The following is a 20,011-nucleotide window of genomic DNA, read 5'->3' as shown; positions in this document are numbered from 1 at the left end:
ACAAGGATCAAAATTATTATCTTTCTTTTTTCCCTCCATATATGCCAACCAAATATTTAATGTAATAAAAAATAGTTCATGTGTAATGTTTGCTGATGATTTAAATATGAATAAAGACAGCAAGTTACTAACATAGATGAGTGTAAAGAATTTGAATGAACTTAAAACATGTATCTTTATACTTATATTTTAATATTTATTTATTAATTAAACATACAGGGTGTCCCAGTTCCTTCTGACGAAACTCAGGGAATCAATTCTACTCTTTGTTTGGAGCAAACCTCTAATATGCTTTATGTTGATATATCCAGGTTTTTAAATAACGTTCTAGCAGAGTTGAAAAATCAATGTAAAGTTTTTGTGAAATTTGACAAGTTGTAGGCATTTTTTTGTAACCTCAGTAGAACGTGCAATCATGACCAAAATTTTAAATTTTGTAATTTTGACATGTTCCAACTGATATTGGCTAACATTTTATGTCATTCAGATTATTGCAAATAGAAGTATCTTACAGCAAATTTAGCGTTCTTTCAAATGGTGTAATTGGATTTGTTGTAGTCACAACATTTTGGAAGTTGTAAGCGTTTTTTTGTGGTAAGATAGTGAAAAGTTTAAAAAACCTAAATTGACCTATATCTTCGAAATAGAGAACTTTCTGAAAATTTTCTCCTGAGCATTTTTTGCTCCAAACAAAGAATAGAATCGATTCCCTGAGTTTCGTCAGAAGGAACTGGGACACCCTATATGTATAAATATACTTATGTGCTTATATATTTATTAAAGTAAATTTGTATTTAGATTAGAAATTGTAATTTTTACCACTTTTTAATTTATTTATTGAGGCTAAATTAATAATTCTTCCTACTAGGAAGTATAATGGCCCTAGCTTACTTTTACTTTTTACAATGTACATACAAACCGTTGTAGCTGTAATTTTGGATAGAGGAGAGGCTGCTACGTTCATGTTTGTAAATGATGGTTCAACTCACAGAATTGTTGTTAGCAAACTCGAAATCTGAATAGTTGCTAATTCCCTGAATAGAACCATCGTTTACAAAAAGTGTATGGACATACCTCAACTCAATTATTTCTGCCAAGTTCATGTGTTTGAAAACAAATGAGAAGAGCTTTAAAGTAAAAATAAATAGTAGGTCAACCCTCTAACAACAGCATACGTGTAGTGTTGGAAGGAGAGGGAAGTTTTTTGGTAAAAAATTTCTGAGCTTTTCTACCACCTCATACTTCTGAAACCCCCAGATATGGGATGCATAGCACAGGACGGAACGGTAAGCACTATTAAATTCCTTGAAAAACCAAGATTTCTAAAATTACAATTATTATTATTATTAATTTTTAAGGGCGTTTTAATGGCTAAGGTCATTTCACGCCCTAACATTCCAAACCTTCTATCTTAATTTAGCTATATCCCTTCCTAGTGCTATAAAACTCTGACTCCAAACATTCACTCGTAAACTAATTTATCTTATTGCCATCCAAATCTTTAATTTATCCTTTTAAAACTCTTATTTTGGAAGGCCAAATGTAAGCAAAAAACCCATTTTAAATTACATATACAATTTATTTCTGTTTTTTATATATTTTTTTTTTAAATTAGAATTTTGAATTTTTGTTCTGTAATTTAAACAATCCCCATAGGCTTGTATGGCTAGCAATAATAATAATAATGGAGTCAGACTAGCATCAGTCTCAGCATGAGTATAGGCTCATCGTTATCCTTTTATTCTTCCATTCAAATATGATAAATAAACTAATTGTACATAACAATAATAAGAAACAAAACATAATAATATTTTTTTTTGAGGGAGCTATCTTCCTTATTTAAATTTTTTGCGATTTTGGGCATTGCAGTTTATTACCCTGTAATTTGTATTTTCTTCCATTTCATTTTTCCGCTCCGACAGCTTCAAAAATTCCTGAAAAAAGAAAGAAATCTTGTACGCACAACTTTCATTCAAACATTAGCAGGCAAACATTCAATGGTATAACAATTTGGAAAAAGGCCTAAATCTCATTATAAATTCCAATAAATTTGATAAAATTACAATTGTTCTTTGTTTAACTTTTAATTTTTTAATTATTTACAGTACTGTATGTGTGTGCAACAAATTGTTTTACTATGTGCTGAAAATGAGAAAAATTCAGCAAACAATTTTTGTTTAATTTATAAGATTATATTTTGCTTTTCTTTAATATTGTACTTGACGTGTCATCCTAATTAATTTATTTTTTATTAATTATTAATTTCATAATTACATATTCCATGCAGATATTGCCCACAAAGTGAAAAGTTTTTTCAGAGGTTTGTACTGTTTAGATCATAAATGTAGTCAGTTAAACATTTCATTGGTTGTTTTATTCGTTAATTTTATAAATGTTTAAATAATTTTACCTTAGTTAATTATAGATTGAAAAAGAGTGGCATCGATTGTGCCCATTTCAGACTCGATGTCTGGTCCTTTTGCTTAATCAATCTCTATGAAGAGGCGACCTCTGCCCAGGGCTTTATTAGTTTATTTCATTTCAGACAATGCCCCTAACAGCAAACACATCGGAATCTAGTTGATAAGGCGGATAATAGATTCTCCGATTTCACAGATTGTTCGTTTTTCCATTATTTTACAGACTTCAGTGCCTTTGGAAAAGAAGGGCGAACCGTTTCATCAATTCAAAGTGGAAATTATGCCATGCTTTCATCGGTCTTCGTATGAAAAATCGTCGGATTTCAACAGGTTTTATGCCATACAGTAATCGTAAGGCAAGCGCAACTGTTTATTTTCAACCTTTCCAGTATAAAATTGAAAGTTTGCTATTAGTAAAAAAATAAATTTTTTATCATTTCAATTCAGGATGGTTCGTGTTATATCTGTTCATCATTTTGACAGTCAAGTGATTCAGACATGTGAGGAGCCTTTGGATGTCTGTACGACAACAAATGACAGGTAATTAAAGACAATTTAAGAATTTTGATGTCTTGCAATCCCTGATAAAAAACCTATTCGGCACGAAATTCAGGATAAATTAGTACATCCTCAATAACACATGATTAATTACAAAACTAAGCAAAAAATATTCTTCATAAAGATCTTACTTATTAGGGATTGTTATATTATTGGGTTGTGCAGAAAATATTGCAGGTGTTCATGTTTTCTTTTAATTAACTCCCACATATAATAAACTTTACATCGGATGGATTAATGTCAACACTGTAATCTTCTTCCAAACAAAAATATTTGTTTACCTCAGCATCATTCCATTACTTTTGAATAATTCCGTCTTTACTAAGATAACGTGTGATTTTTGTTTAATTCGTTTTCCGAGTTTAAATTCAGTCGGAATGGTGCCCAGATACTAATGAAGTCTGGGGCGATGGCAGTGTGAGAAAGAGTATGTTCGAGAGGGAGACTTTAGCCTTGAATACAAAGAAGGTTGTGGAAGGATTTCTTCCCTAGATGATGATGTTCAGCGAGCTCCGGCCGAAGCTTAACTCCTTTAGCTTCTGATTTCTTCAGAAAATCTTTCAATAAGCAACTTGTCTTAAGCTGATTGAAAGGTAAAAAAGCTTGAAAGTTGAGTTCCTCATGCATTAAACGACTGCCAAAAAAATTCTTCGCACGTGATGATTTTACCAAAAAATGTTTTTCTGTTTTTAAGCAGGAAAGAAAGAGTACAGATAAAGTAACAATTTTATAATTAATAAATTTAACTGTAAAATCCAGTTATTTAGTTGTTTTACTTTTACCATTTGATAGAAATAGTTGATAAAAAGATTTTGAGTTGGAAGCTATCTCTGTTCAAATTTTGTGGAGTTCAAAATAAATTAAATCTTTGGTCTAATCCTTGAGCGTTTCACTACTATCATACAATTAACAAAAAAAAAAAATCTCTTAAACAGAGAAGCATCATCATTAAACGCTGTACATATTTCGTGAGCAACCTCAGTCACTTCCAAACCAGGTTTGCAGTATAAAGCAAAATAAGGTGAATTTGGGCTTCAGCACTAAACCATACATATATTAACTGAACGAATGCTTAACTAGGACTGGATTAGAGTTTAATACCATCTTTATAAATAGTAAACAATGATGTTTACCATAGGAAAGGTCGCATTTCAACCCAATCAATAACAAAAACTATAAAACCCAAACAATCATGCAAACCCAAAACAAGATTAATTAAAAAAACAAAAAAAACAATACTATTTAATAGGACGTGGTATCATAAATATTTTATCCAACAAATAACAAGTGACAAAGCTTACAGAGGTACAGAGCTTCCAATATAAATTAAGTCTCATTTTCTACTCAGCCAGTATTGACTTAAGCGGATTTATTACTATTTATGAGTAGTTTTGGATATCACAGTGATTATTTTTGTTATGTTCAAGTTATTAATAATTAAGTTAAACATACTAACATATGTATGTAATCCTGCGATATTTATCCTGCTTCTATTTCTGATTACAGGTAATTTTTACTTTATTTTATTATCATTATTATTATTTTTTTTAATGGTTTCATTTATCTTAGCCAGAGTGAGAAGAATCAGGGAAAGGTTGGGATAAAAGACAAAGGGAGACACTGGGAATTGAAGAGCTGTGGGTTTTACAAGCCACGATTCTTGTCACACTGACCTCTTGGCTACCACGGTCCCCCTACATTTTAATTTTGATTTTTTAATAAATATAAAATTTACAAGATTTATTTATCACTTTTTTTATGCAAGAGAAGTCTTCATCTAACCAGGGAGTCACTCGCTAAAGGGTTTGTACGGGCTTAAAACTAGACAATGACTTAAAGACATTTCAATAATTAACTAAATATTTTAACTGGCCAAGCTTGTAGCTTTTGTTCACTAAGTTGCGAGTGCTGCTTATCTGTGCATCCTATCAAGTATCTGAGTACTTCTTGAGCACATGGTAGCAGGGTAACTTATTGAATAGCAGTTGTAATTATAATGAAGTAATGTTGGAGATTGCGGTGATTGATTTGGTTGGTTTTAAAAATCCAGACAGTTCTGCCAAGCTTTCGACTTTATTTGAAGTCATCCTCAGGGCTTTTTCTTCAGGTTGGTATTTTTGTTCAATGTTATTAAAAACTTCACTAGTTTTGGTGGTCCTCTTGACCAATTAATATCTTTCAATTAATTAAGGTCTTTAGTTGAGATAAAAAAGTCAGTGTCACGAGCTGGATTCGAACCCACGATCTTCGGCTAGATACGCCGCTGCTCTACCACTTGAGCTATCGTGACTTCCACTTGGGAAGTTGGTGCCCGAGTGGATCGAGGTCACGATAGCTCAAGTGGTAGAGCAGTGGCATATCTAGCTGAAGATCGTGGGTTCGAATCTCGCTCATGACACTGACTTTTTTTATCTCAACTAAAAACCTTAATTAATTGAAAGATATTAATTCTTCAAGCGTACCATGAAAACTAGTGAATTTAATAACTAAAATGAAGTACACCTTCACTAAAGCTCTCCGTGGCCATTTCATTTGTCGCCGAGAATCAAATAGATTACCCGATATTTGAAAAATGGCAAAAAGGAGGGAAAATTAAAAAAAGTGGGGTTGAGATGGGAAGTTAATGTCCGAGTGGATCAAGGCCATGATAGCTCAAGTGGTAGAACAGCGGCATATCTGGCCGAAGATCGTGGGTTCGAATCCCGCTCATGACACTGACTTTTTTTAACCCAACTAAAAACCTTAATTAATTGAAAGTTATTGAAAAAAGGTGATGAGTATGTTGGAATCTCAACTTTGGAATATGGAAACATGGTTGATTTATTAGGATATAGTTTGCCTTCTTATGTTTACAAATTATAGGTTTAGATTTCTTTGCTATTTAGCTAGGCCAGCATTATGGAAATTTACCAGATAACTTCTAGATTGTGCATTTTGGTATGAAACTCCGCATTTTAAGAAGATGTAGTTTATGTTTGGCCTGGTTAGTGCAGTGTGAATCTACAAAACGTAAAATAAGTTAAATATTTACCATTGCCAAGTTCACTGCCGACGACCTTTTTGGATAAATAGGTCTCTACGTAGAAACTTCCCAGGATAGATAATTCCTCTGAAATATTTATTAAAATTCAAATAAAACACATCATACTATTACAATTTTAAAAAATGATTACATTTGTTTAAATAATAAGTTTTTGTTAGCGGTTTGATCAAAATTTATCTGATTTCTCCTCACACTAATCTGTCATGACCACATTTTGGCATATTGAATTACAATTTATAGTAATTTTGGTGTCACTTTTGTCAATTAATTTTGTGATGTAACTCTCAAAAACCTGGCACTATAGATTTACGCTAAATGTCGCAACCTTCTAGCCATGTTTGAACAGAAGGTGTGTTGAAACAGTTGGACAATTAATCCAAATATTTATTTATTGGATTCAACTTCTGTTCTTTTAACATATAAGATATAACACTGCCTATTCAATATAATGTCTCTACGACCAAATGCAATAGGAATTAGTACGAAAAACTGACCAATATGACCAAAATTAAGATAAGTAAAGATTTACAACAAAAACATGATTTTTTAAAAACTCTTTTCTTTAATATTCGGTGAGTTTAACATGCCAAGATATAGTAGCATAATTATCTCATTTTCCTGTTGGTTTTGAAAGTCTGACACATTTTAGCAGTTTGCCAGAGAAAGTAGACTTGATGATAAAGTTACTTTGCCTGATAAATTTTTAATTATTGGATTTATAGGTGTTTTGACCTGATGGATGAACTCCTACAATTACCAGTAATTAAGTGCTATGACTAAGGCCTAAAAACTGCGATAAGAAAAATTGATTTTTAGTTTGTTAATATTAAATTACTCAATATGTGTTGGATGTAACAATAACAGATTTTAATTAAGATATAGTTTAAAAAAGCACTAAATTTGATATTATTAATATATAATTTTAAAAGATTTATGTGTATATTAAGGGTTTTATACAAGAAGAAATATATATTTATTCTGGAACAGTGTCTCTTTATAATAATAGAATGGTTTAACTGGATGGAAGTTCCACTAATCACAAAGTGCAAAATAGAACAGAGTGAAAACAGCATAAAAACAAATAACTTCTTGGCGGGAAAAATGGAATGAAAATAAATGCATAAAAATCAAATAAATTGACAGTCTAAAACAATTAAAATTAAAATGAAAATATTACAATTTTTATAAAAAATTTAAGAAAAGACTGTGAAGGGAGAGGAGGTGATAATATAGGAGGGATTTGAAGGAATTAAGAGAGGTGGCTTGATGAATTGAATGAAAGTGGGAATTCCAGAGTTTGGGGGTGTGGGTGGGGAAGGATCTTTTGAAGGGAGTGGGTTTTGTGTTGGGGGAGAATAAGGTCACTGGGGGGCGATCGGGTTCTGAAGGAGTGGTGAGAGGATTTGAATTCGGCGTGTAGGATGATGAGGACGACAGGTATAAAAAAAATGAAAAAGGAAGGATCCTAGGAAGCACTGAGATCTGAAGGAAGGGGAGAGCCAGGAAAGATCCGAACACAGACGAGACATACGGGAACACGAAAATGATACAGCAGTTCATAATGTGCTTCAGGCGCCTGCTCTGCCCCTTCAAGAGTCCCCCGTATGCCACACAACTGTAATCGAAGAAATATAAGAGAAGGTACTAGGAGTTTACGGGGGTAAGAGAAGCCAGGACTGACGGAATTGGTTGAGGGAGACTATACAGTGGCAGGAAATTTGGGAAATGTGAGGTTTTGGTCGAGGATAATCCCTCCGGTTTTGACGGAGGTTCGAAAGGGGATGTGCTGGTTATTTGTAATGAGAGAAAAGGGATAATGGGGAGGGTTTTGAGGAGAAGTCTGGAGATGATTATAGCCGAGGACTTAGACGTATTGAAGTTGAGGGAATTTTTATGGGCCCATTCATGAATGGAATTAAGGTCGTTCTGGTTCTGTAGGATGGCCAATTGGAGTTCTGAGGGATGGAAGGATAGGTAAATTTGGGAGTTGTCTGCATAAAGGTGATAATTACAGTTCTGGATGAAGTCGGAGAGGTTGTTAATGTATTTACTAAAAAGGATGGGATTAATGCTTTTATAACACTTGATGTTGGAAAATTGGCTGTTTTTTAATAACTAGTTTGATTTTTTTTAAGTTTTAATTTTTGATTAAAATTGATTATTAAGAATTGACGATATTTGAAAGAAAAAATATTCCATTTGTTGTTTTTATTAGTCAGTTTTAATTAACTAAAGTAGCTTTTTATGTATGACCACACCTCAATAAAGATACAGCGTGAGTAATTATGTGTGAAATTTGTTACAGGTTATTGATTGCCCTTCCGCATCACGTGATTGAAGTGAGGGATATTAATTTGAAAGGAGGAAAACAGTTTTGTTTTCCAACTGTTGACAAAGTTGTTAAGCTCTTGTACTGCTCTACAGGTACGGATTAAGAAGATTGCTCAAATATATTTGTATGATTTATGGGATATTGAATAAGAAATGAGGAGTTTAAACGCTGGTTCTCGTCTCATTTTGAGATCGCTGTGTACAAAAGTGGCCAGGAGTTACAAGGTCAATAACAACTCTGAGGATTGTGTGTCAAACCAGAAAAGGACAATATTAAAAGATTTAATGAAACATTTCAAAGATTCAAAAATTTTCAATCAAAACAAAGAATTTATGAATATAAAGTTATTACAGAGGCGGGCTTTATTTCCAGATACTGTGTACTGTTTAGACAAAAATATTGCAAAAGTTTTAGTGAAACACATTGGAACATATGTATCAGGGAAAGAAGGACTTATTATTGAAATATGCCCTGGGCTTGGATTGCTAACTAAGGAATTATTAAAATTAGACTGTTCAAAAATTCATGCTATTGAAAAGGACTCTTTTTTTAAAGAAACCTTACAAAAAAAATTGGAAAAAAAGAATCCAGATAGGTTAAAAATTTTTAGTATGAATGGTTTAGATTTATGGAATGCGTCATTTAATTATAGTCTTGAAAATTCACCCAAACTCCAAGGGTTTTTGGATGGTGTCGATGGTAGATCTTGGAATGATCCTTCCTTCTTTACAATTATCGGAGCTTTCCCTTCACAATTATTTCTAAGAAGAGTATTGTATGGCATTATTTTTCAAAAAGGGCTTGCAACATACGGAAGATTTGATCTTTTTGTGTTAGTGTCTGCAAAAACTTTATTACAACTTACATATGGCAAAGAAATTGTTCAGTATCCTTATAAAACTTTTCCTATTTTGTTCAAATTGTTATTCGATTTTGAGTGCCTTACAGCTGTTCCTTCCAAAGCGTTTATTCCCTGGTGCATTGTAAGGAAAAATATTAAAGACGTAGGACAATTGTATAATGTCAGTCCTGACCAATTTTATCTAATCAAAGCTGTTCCCAAAAGAGATCTGTATGACAGAATTCCTAAACATTTGGTGAAACCGTTCTGGTTCTTTATCAAACATCACATGGTCAAAAAAAGTTCTAGGGTGATACCAAGTTTAGAACGATGGGTTCCAAATTGTGGGCCCAATTTCATATCCCTCGGCATTGACATATTTACAGAGTTTGGAGAATTGACTCCGGAAGAACTCCTTCAAGTTTTCTTAGTGTTTTCAGAGCTTCCAGGTTTTTCTTCTTCTCCTTTTATTGAAGCAATCGATCAATTGGTAGTCAAATTAGAAGCAAATTCCCATCTTTATGAACAAGATGAAAAATTAGATGACACAGAAGAAAAGGATGATGAAATTGAAAATGAAAATGATAATGATGTGTAACTAGAACATTTTTTGTTTATTTTTTCTCTCTTGTTAACATCTTTATTTTATCGATTGTAAATTTGATTTGTAAATTAAATATGCAAATACAATAATTTTGTTTATATAAATTCAAATTTAATTTATTTTATTTTTACCTGCCCTTATATTTTTGTTTGTTTGTTTTAGTGTCAATGGTAAACTTGAAATATGATTAATGGATATACAATAATATAATACAATTATAATACCCCGTTTTCATCTTTTTCGTAGTATTCCTTGATTAACAGACAGTAGTATTAAACACGAAAATAAAAATAAATAGGTGAACAGCTAACATAACTTTCTAATTACAGTACTAACAATCTAATTTAATTAATAAATAATCTAGTATCACATTAATTGAAAATACAAATCAGTAAAATATATTTTACAATCAATATTAGGCATAAATCATACAATAATTTAAAAAATCTCATAGATAAATATTTGTTTTTACACAAACCTTTACACACTTGTGATTAACAATTTTCCGTTAACAGCATGCTTAGTACAAATGTTGATAAGTTGTGAATAATATAATTGAAAAGATTGATTTATTATTATTTTTTTTTTAAAAGGAAAAATACAATGCATAGAATTATATAATTGAAATTCTAAGTATTCTACAATATTGGCATGTACTTATTTGGGTAATAACATTATATATTGTTTTTAAATGAGCAAAAACATGTTTATGCATATACACCCAGAATGGAAATTAAGCAAACGTCTGCACTTTATTACATATTTATTCAGATATCGATTAACGGTCACTAATCTCTACACATTTATTACATATGCGTTTTTGAACAATTTCGTCCATTTCAGTTCCAAATGTAATACATATAACAAATTTTTTTTTAAAGTTTAAAAACGTTATTTATATAAAATTTAATTAGCTTTTCTTAAAACGGATTAATTAGTTTTTTATCTTCAGGGAGAAAAAAGCTGTTGGCCAAAAAATGCCATAGAGAATTTTCTTTTAAAGAGGGCTTTCAAAATTTATGTTTATTAATCGAGTGACAAAACCAAATATACAAACATTACATTGAAATTATATGTGTGGTGATTAGTGACCGTTAATTTATGTTTATTAATCGAGTGACAAAACCAAATATACAAACATTACATTGAAATTATAAGTGTGGTGATTAGTGACCGCATCTCATGATCTCTGAATAATCATTGAAATTATATATTAAAATATTATTAAATTAATTTCTTGGATACAGGAAATAAAGTTAACTTATTAAAGTGAATTTTGCTATAAATGGTTTGAGGTGGGGTGAGTATGGCAATTACCTTTTTGGAAGTTATAAATATCATCATCAGTCAGAAGAAACAAACATCTCGACATGAATGAAGCTTTACTTGTAAATCCACCTTGTAAATAAATCATTTAGTTTGTAAATAAACCTTTACAGTTTTGGTTCGTCTAGTCTCTCAAAAACAAGTTGATCTGTATGATTCAATATGTTTTTAGATGTAAATCCATGATGAATTTTTAATAGGATGCTTATAAATGATGATATTGAAAACGTATGCAATCTGTAAATTTTACTGCTAAGAGATTTACTGCATTGGTGCTAATGAACTTTAGATAATTGCAAAAAACAAAATTACTTATTAGAGAAAATGATTCTTTTACTTATTTTAAAAAATGAACTGTTTAATATAATAGTTTGAAATAGTAACAAAACAAGTAGATAATTTACTTATTGGGCCTTTTTGTACCATCATTATATTTTGCAGGAAATTATGTTGCGACATTGGAAAAGAAGCAAACACGGCAAGGGAAGGAAGTTGCATACACTCGAGTTTACACCAATTGGGACAAAAGGGTGTCTTCTGATGAAGAACCCCAGTCCATGAGAGCGAGGATTGCCGGGAGAGTAACTCCCAGCAGTTCACAGACAGGTGGAGAAGTTTTAGAAATGATAGAACTGCCTGTTAAGTTCTCGAATACAACTAATTTCACTTGCTGTCAGGTAAGGCATCGCGGTATCGGGTTGTGTTTCTTACATTAAATAATGATTGAAATTTTAGGAAACAGGTAATGTTCTTGTTAGTTGTGAACGAGTCCTTTGCCTCTTTCAACTCGTCAACCGAACGCATGATATATCTAGGCTTAAATTTCTTGATTTTGAGCTATGGCCTGTAACTCTGGAACTGAGTTTTGCTCCACTCGATTTAGCTGTGTCGGAAGATGTAGTAGCTGCTGTTAATGATTCCTGTCTCCATGTGTTCAGGATTAACAAAGGCTTTGCTAGGCCTACAGACTGGAGTAGTTCTACGGCAAACTCTTCACCACGAAACATGGCAAAAAACAAAACAAAAAGAGAAATCAAAACATCAGATGACAAAAAGGAGAGATCTGTAAGCCCAGTGAGGCTCAATGAACTCTTACGAGAAGTCTCAGATGGTCGGAATAATCATGAAAGTAAGAAATTAGCCAATGGGTCACTCCCTGTATTAGCACTTTTACCATCAGTAAAATGCAGCATGGCAAATAACCCTGCAAGAAATCTCAGAGCTTCGCCTTTTAAACCCCCAGGCTCTGTAACAATGGGAGTGGCTATAAAAGAAATACCTATAAATGAGGTAATTATATGAGTAAATTTTTTACGTTTTATTTCTAAAATTCATTTATAAATTGTGTTCTTAGCCCTGGGCAGAACAAATGACTACAATGGTAGAAAGTTTATTACAACTTGAACTTGGAAATTGGGATGAACAGTTAAATAAAGAGAAATTCACATGTCTTCTTTTAAGACCTCAGTACAAAATAAATACACATTATCCTTCAAAATCAGGTATACTATTTATTTATAAACAATTGTTTATTTTTGTTTTAACCCATTGTATTTCATGTAGAATCAAGTTGTCCAAGAATGAGATCCCCTGCTTATTGCAACTTAGTCGCTTTCAACTGCCTTATCTGTACACAGCAGGAAGGATTTATGTACCATTTCCCAGTATATGAAGGCGAAGTAGTAAGCTATATATTTATTTTATGACATCGATCACAAATCTTATGGGAATTCCAATTCCAGATGAGCTTGGGAAAGTGTATATCAGAGTACAGTTTCACAGCCCCGGTAAAACATATTATTCTTGAACCTTATCTTCTACATGCCATCACGACCACAGGATTGGAAACTTACACTCTGAGGACTGTACATGCAATCGAGGAAGACAGCAATGAGGTCCGATGCTGTCTCAAATGATCTTAGATGATTTTAACTAAGAACCTAAACTAAATTCATTTTTATAGGAGACTTGTCCGCCTGTTGAAGAGCCTATTTCACTCATCGGCATTAAACCTTTTATGGGAGTTGTCAATTTATTATTGTCAGACTCTTACATTATTATTTTAACATCATCTACTGAATCAGCAGTGAGGTTTGTTCACCAAAAAGTTTAAAAAAAATGTGAAATAATTGTTTGTTATTTCTGTTAATTATTTGTAATGACTGTCTGTTTTATTTAAAACAACACTTATCAATGTATTTTACTAAGATTCATTTAAAAAATATTTTCAATTTCTTTTTAGGGGAGACGTAAATGAACTAACACTCTATTGCCTACGATTGCCTTCTCCTGGAACACTTTATACAGATTTTTTAGCCATCGGTTCGACTCATAAGTTTACAAACCCGGTGACATACTGTGAAATGTTGACCGAAGCGCACAGTTTACTTCGATCGTTAACTCATGTCCATTCTGATCCTGACTATTCCCCTCTTCAGATGGAGGTCGAGCTATTTAGGGAATCTTGCGCTTTAGTCGCCGAGTATTACCTTAGGTAGTGTCATTTGAATTATCGTATTTGGTTTATTTGCGAAATTCATTTACTTTTTTTATTTTCCAGCTGTGACAACGAGGATGATTGGACGATGGGTTACAAATTTAGCCTCGAAGCACAGTTGAATCCGACACAGTTTATGGACAGACTGAAGAAATTGGACATTGAAGCTAAAAGAGTATGTTATTTTTGTGAAACAATAATAATTTGTATAACTTATACACATGTAATGTTCTTTTTTTAAAATTTTATTACAATAATAACACTAATTGTGAAAATTAAGATACTTGAAGTGATGAACCTATAATTGGATTAGTCTTGATCATTCTGGTCTATTTATTCTTGCTGGTATTTTCAGTCATATACATTTTTGACATTTCGCCACCATGGTTGGTCTGTGTTTTGTTTTGTTTATTGTGTCCATTGTACACATCTGTAAAATATGGAAAGGTCAAGACTCTTAAAATATCATCATATCCACAAACTGTCATGGACTCAACTTGTAAAATCTGTGGCCGTACCCAGTGATGATCCAGCTTGGATGTACATCTTGGTGTACAACGACTGCTAAAGAATATCAGGAGCGCCCCAATAGTACTGCAAAGATCATTTATTTAACATTTAGGGATGGTTAGGGATGGATTAAAAATAATAATGTGAATTCAGAAAACCTGCCTCCTTCACCTCTAAACCGAAGTTGAGCCTGAGTAAGAGATTGTTGTGTGTATATACCCTTCTGCCTGATTTATTCAACTTCTGTTATGCTTACACACTCATTAATTGAATTGAAATTAACGAAATGAAATTAATTGAAAAAATCGCATAACATGAAATGGCACTTAATGAAGAGTTTAAGTCTGATGATGTAGGCCAGCGACTTTGGATCATAGCCGGTGAAGGGTTATGGTCAGCATGTGGTCATCTGTTAGGGGAAGGCAAATAGGACATTCGAGGACTAATACATTTTGAGCTGTTGATACTAAACGAAAAGCTAAATTCGGAAAGGTACTGTCAGCCATTGGATAATTTAAAAACAGCACTCACAGAAAAGAGGCCGGTGATGTTCAATAGGAAAGTCATCTTGCTGCTTCATGGTAATGCCAGGCCACATACTGCTTTAGGGACTCGTCAGAAACTCGCAGACCTTGGCTGGGAAATTCTGTCACATAAACCTTACTCCCCGAAACTAGCACCCTCCGATTATCACTTGTTTCTCTTCTTACAAAATTTTTGTAAGGCAAAACATTCAAAAATGAAGATATCAGACAAGCACTGGTTCAATTTTTTGCCTCTAGGGATAAGCCATTGTTTAAAAATGGGAGATACAAATTGCCATCATGCTGGCAAAAAGTCATAATTAATGATGAAAATTATATTATTCAATAAAGTTTATTAAGGAATGAAAAATTTATTATTTTGTTTATTCTAAAAATGGCTAGAACTTTCCGGTAGACCTGATATATAGAAATAATAGTCAATCTTGTGGCTAAAATACGATATATGGCTAAAATGTCTCGCAAGCTTGATGAAGAACTAAGCATTTTCTTTCAAATTGGCCTTAACCCTGATTTTTAATATAAATTTTGCTCATAATTGTATTTTATTTTTGTTAGGTTGGAATAGAACTGAATCTTACATGTGGATTGATCCATTATTTAAAATTGTGCCTTACTGCGAGTGACGAAGAAGATAAAATTCCAGTAGGTGCTCTCAACACCCTTTTAGACCTTATTGAATCAAAACGAGACAATTCAAAACCTTTTTTATTATCGATACTCATCCTAGAATCATCCGTGCTGCGACAGTTTTCAACGGAAAGGACAATCCGTATGATATCGCAAAGAATCCAGGATAGGTAATAGCCTAGTTGTTCATGTCTAATAAATAATTAATAACAACAATTTATACTGGTTATAGCAAAGTTACAGACTCTTTTGATTGTTTGGCATTAGCTGTTCTTTACATCACTAAGGGAAGGGCAGACAAAGCTGGAGCTGCTTTGGGTCTCTCTAATGAAAATGACGTATTGATTGAGCTCCTGCAGAAAAATTGGACCCTTCTTTTTGAAAACACCAGACAGGTAAATTAGAACGAAATGAGTAATATGATAATAAAATTATATGGCATTAATGTTTTTTCTATTTTTTCCCCAAGAAAATAAAAGTTTCATCTGATGACTGGGAAGGCGTCACTTTGTCTGAACTCTCAGTTCTTTTAATCGATAAAAAACCTAGAGAATTGGCTGAAGTATTGAGTTCCTTAGTATTAAAAAGCTGTGTATTGAACCTGCAAGACGTTCTTCAGGTAACAAATAATTAAATGATTAAAATAAACATTTTCTACAATTTTTCTTGCATTTTAGGTGTTTTTAACTTATTTGCCAGCTCGTATGGGCACAGGAGGCACATTATTGGGTAAAGTTTTGCAAGATTTCCTAGAAAGCGTTTTCCATGGATGGTACACGATCAATTCCGATTGGAAGCCCGATCAGAACGAAGGACAAGACGTAGAAGGACTCAAGGTATAATTTTATTTTTTAACAGTCTTATCTGTAAAATGTAGAGTTCCGATGATAGTGTTTGGAGTTCTAGTCTACATTCAAACTAATGTAGAATATAAAAAAATGCTGTAAAATTTTCTTTGTTAAAAAACAAAAAACAAAACATTTCAGGATCCTTTTTTGTCATTAACTAATGTTGGTTTATGAGAGATTTTGTTACTTATGCTATAGTAAAATAAGTCCTCAATGGCGTTTAAGATGATTATAAATAATAATTCACTAGTTTTCGTGATCCAATTGACCAAATAATATCTTTCAATTAATTAATCTTTATGAAAGGTATTGGTGAGATAGAAAAGTCAGTGTCATGAGCGGGATTCGAACCCACATTCTACCACCATTCTACCACTTGAACTATCGTGATTTCGATCCGCTCGGACACTAACTTCCCATCTCAATCTCACCTCCTTTTTGCCATTTTGCAAATGTTGTGTAATCTATTTGATTCTCGGCGACAAATGAAATGACCAGGGAGATCTTTAGTGAAGATATACTTCATTTAACTTATTAAAGTCACTAGTTTTCGTGGTCTAATTGACCAAATAATATCTTTCAATTAATTAATCTTTATGTAGGTTCACTAATTTCGTGGTCCGCTTGACCAATTAATATATCACAATTAATTAAGGTTTTTAGTTGAGATAAAAAAGTCAATGGCACGAGCGGGATTCGAACCCATGATCTTCGGCTAGATACGCCGCTGCTCTACCACTTGAGCTATCGTGACCTCGATCCACTCGGACATCAACTTCCTATCTCAACCCCACCTTTTGAATTTTCCCTCCTTTTTGCCATTTTCAAATGTCGTGTAATCGGATTGGATTCTCGGAGACAAATGAAATGGCCACGGAGAGCTTTAGTGAAGTATACTTCATTTTAATTCAGTAAATTCACTAATGTCATGGTCCGCTTGACCAATTAATATATTACAATTAATTAAGGTTTTAAGTTGATATAAAAAAGTCAATGTCACGAGCGGGATTCAAACCCACGACCTTCGGCTACGCCACTACTCTACCACTTGAGCTATCGTGACTTCGATCCACTCGGACACTAACTTCCCATCTCAACCCCACCTTTCGAATTTTCCCTCCTTTTTGCCATTTTTCAATAATAATAATAATAATATCCAATGATAATAGTCATAAATAATAATAATCAGTAATTAATGATTTAAAATTTATCTACTAATTGATACAGTTTTTCACTGATAATTTTCTCTTATTTTCAGATCTTAATGAGATCTTATTTAAGTAATATTGTCAAACCAGAAAAATCAAGTGAAGTCATGTGTCCAGAAAATCTTTTTGGTGCTAAGAGACCGCATGTTCTTGATCTTCTGCCTCCATTTTCCCAAATGGACTGTAACAGATCGCACCATGTCAGCTTGCTCAAACTCCAGGTAAACAATTTTATAAATCAGACAATTTTATAAATTGGTTTGTTATATTAAATCTGTTTATTTCAGTGCCTTTTATGTAGCGGTTGGCTTGAAGAAAGTAGTTTATCCGAATTAACCCAGTTTGTCGGCGAGTATATGCCAGAAGATATCGGGTTCAGCCTCCTCGTACTCGCCAATCCATCAAAAGGAGTAGAAATGATGGTCGATAAATATCCAAATCTATTGCCCCAATTTGCCAAAGATATGCTTTTATCAGAACCAGAATTGAAGCACCTGATCGCGACAATACAAACAAAAATTGACGAAGAACAAGAAAGCTATAAAGAGGAAGATCCCGAGTCAAGACTCTACACAAATGTTTTAGAAGGTAATCTATCTTTTCATTGATGAAAAACTTTGTTCAAAAATGAATTTTGTCAACAGAAGTCCTGAACAACCTGGCAAGGACTTTGAGCTGTGAGGAATTCACAAAGATACTTCCACCTGGGAAAGAGTTCGAGGGATATATTTTGAAATGCCAGCAGACAGCTCATGCATGCCACCTCAAGGACATGATCATGGTGACTGGCCACAGGCTGATGGCCACAATGAATCTCAAGTCATTTACATAGCCTTTTCTCACACAAGGAGGCCCACCAATAAGGCTTCCTTTCCACGGAAGTTATATCTCCGTTCACTTGCCGCAAGAACCCAACTCCTGTAAAGGTATGTGTAAATTGTAGACTCTTGAGTTAGATTCGCTCGAACCAAAAGATCTCTCTTGAAAATAATCTTTCTGTTGACAGTGTAAAAAATAAAACTAACAAACAAGCATTCCAGGAAACCATGTTTAAAACATACCTTAAATCAGTTGTTTCAAATATTAAGCTATTAAAAAGTTATCCAACTTATTAAAATAATTATTAAGTATTGTATAGAATATGTACATTGTAGAAAAACAAAATAATGAGCTTTGCAGATAATGTACAGCTATTGCAACCATACAATTTTTCTTTCTGTTGTCCAAAAAGAGTCTAAAATTGAGAAAGTATGTTAGTTTTTAAAATAAGCTTTTACTGTAACAAAGTAAATTCTTTTTATCTTGACTCTCTGGAGAGATCTTTATTTTTAATTGACTGTACATTAATTTACAGTCAAGTTAAATCATTAGGGCGATCTTGAAAACAAGGGATAAAGACCATTAAATCACCCCCTCTACAATATGCACATACTCAAAAATAATGGTGCTCTCTCCTTAGTTTTAGAAATACGCTGAACTAATGATTTTTAAAATATGCATGTGCCTTTGCTACAATCAGTTTATTAAACAGAGTTGGCAAATGAGATTAGTGAGATTTAGCGGTGGACTATTGTGTAGTGCACAAAGTATTGTGGAAATTAAAACGTGATCTTTGTGGGTTGTGAATCTTGAAGATGTTAATCATATAACTGAAAATTGTACTGCATACCTTGCTGCACCACAACTTTTTTTTGGTAATGTTGAAAAACAAAAAGGAGTATTGTTCAAATAAAAAATTATTTGCAGTTTTAATGCATTAAGGGAGTAATTACATGATCATGTGCTATTGTTTTAGATGCTATTGTTGTAGTTTTTGATTTGCTTTTTATAGCAAAGAATATTAAGCAATATTAAGCATTGAATGCAATATTAATATTGAAGCAAAAAAATGTTTATAAATGATATATATATATTTAACCTGCCAAAGCAGAAATATATTAGATTGAATGCCATTACAATTTTTTACAATACAAATTTACAATACTAGTCATTATAATTTAATCGAACAAATTATTTTTATTGTTATTTATGACAATGAAATTCTCAATTGCTTTTATTGTAAAAGAAAATGCGAGAAAGTCAGTGAGTTACCCGCTGTCTTTTTCATGAAACATAGATTTTATTAATTTTCTGTTCTATATTTATGTATGCTTATCTTATCTGATGCTGTGCTAAAAATAAGTATTAATAATAGGTTGTTTTTTGAAAATCAATCAATTCAAAATGTGGGCCAATTTATTAATCCATTATTTTGTGCTTTTTATTGTTTGTAATAGGTGTTGTTATTATTATTATTATATAATAGGTGTTGTTAAATCAATTTTTTTTCTCTTAATCAATTCTAACATAATGCTTGCAAAAATAATTAATTTTTTCAATTATAGTACGATTTTTTCTGGTAAAATATTTGATAATTTCTATTAACTAGTTGCTGTAGGGAACCAATTAAAATCATCTACAGTATTTTAATTACACTTTTAAAAATATGCAAAGATTATTTCTCGATTAGGTTATCTGAAAAATGCAAAAATCACGCAAATTATAACTTTTCAAAGTTATTAAAATAGTAATAAAACAAGTCTATATGTAAATCTCAATATTCTCTATTTACATATTTCTTACTTTTGTAAATGAACCGTGTATTTTGTGTTT

The 20,011-nt window shown here is 32.4% G+C and overlaps 1 protein-coding gene and 1 long non-coding RNA gene across 3 annotated transcripts; one reads left to right on the top strand and one right to left on the bottom strand.

Annotated features, from left to right (window-relative positions):
- Positions 1-1,893: 1,893 nt before the first annotated feature.
- On the bottom strand, positions 1,894-7,146 carry LOC112127695. Its single transcript, XR_002910689.1, has 3 exons — positions 6,152-7,146; positions 6,010-6,087; positions 1,894-1,934 (listed from the first exon to the last, which is right to left on the bottom strand). It is a non-coding gene; the product is annotated as an uncharacterized LOC112127695 (long non-coding RNA).
- On the top strand, positions 2,443-19,603 carry LOC106674330. Of its 2 annotated transcripts, none has more exons than XM_024229031.1 (18): positions 2,443-2,776; positions 2,868-2,960; positions 8,327-8,445; positions 11,566-11,801; positions 11,860-12,414; positions 12,479-12,626; positions 12,688-12,806; positions 12,867-13,019; positions 13,088-13,215; positions 13,367-13,618; positions 13,685-13,796; positions 15,232-15,473; positions 15,536-15,698; positions 15,773-15,922; positions 15,981-16,139; positions 17,410-17,580; positions 17,647-17,947; positions 18,004-19,603. In XM_024229031.1, exons 2-18 carry the CDS (start codon positions 2,869-2,871, stop codon positions 18,189-18,191), a joined length of 3,288 nt encoding a protein of 1,095 aa, XP_024084799.1. In that variant the 5' UTR covers positions 2,443-2,776; position 2,868; the 3' UTR covers positions 18,192-19,603. The 2 variants fall into 2 exon arrangements, with proteins under 2 accessions (XP_024084799.1, XP_024084800.1); XM_024229032.1 differs by lacking the exons at positions 2,443-2,776; positions 2,868-2,960 and adding exons at positions 2,970-4,484; positions 9,961-10,096.
- Positions 19,604-20,011: the final 408 nt, after the last annotated feature.

The sequence above is a fragment of the Cimex lectularius genome, unplaced genomic scaffold (genome assembly GCF_000648675.2).
Source record: "Cimex lectularius strain Harlan isolate CLEC.00 unplaced genomic scaffold, Clec_2.1 scaffold188, whole genome shotgun sequence".
NCBI classification, from domain to species: Eukaryota; Metazoa; Arthropoda; class Insecta; order Hemiptera; family Cimicidae; genus Cimex; species Cimex lectularius.
The sequence above is the reverse complement of the archived record's forward strand: the minus strand, read 5'-3'. Positions and strand labels throughout refer to the sequence as shown.

Excerpts from the sequence above, each read along its gene's own strand:
- LOC106674330 (XM_024229031.1), top strand. The coding sequence starts at position 2,869 with ATGGTTCGTGTTATATCTGTTCATCATTTTGACAGTCAAGTGATTCAG. Across the intron at positions 13,619-13,684 it reads GTCGCCGAGTATTACCTTAG|CTGTGACAACGAGGATGATT; the intron begins GTAGTGTCATTT and ends TTTATTTTCCAG. Across the intron at positions 13,797-15,231 it reads TGGACATTGAAGCTAAAAGA|GTTGGAATAGAACTGAATCT; the intron begins GTATGTTATTTT and ends TATTTTTGTTAG.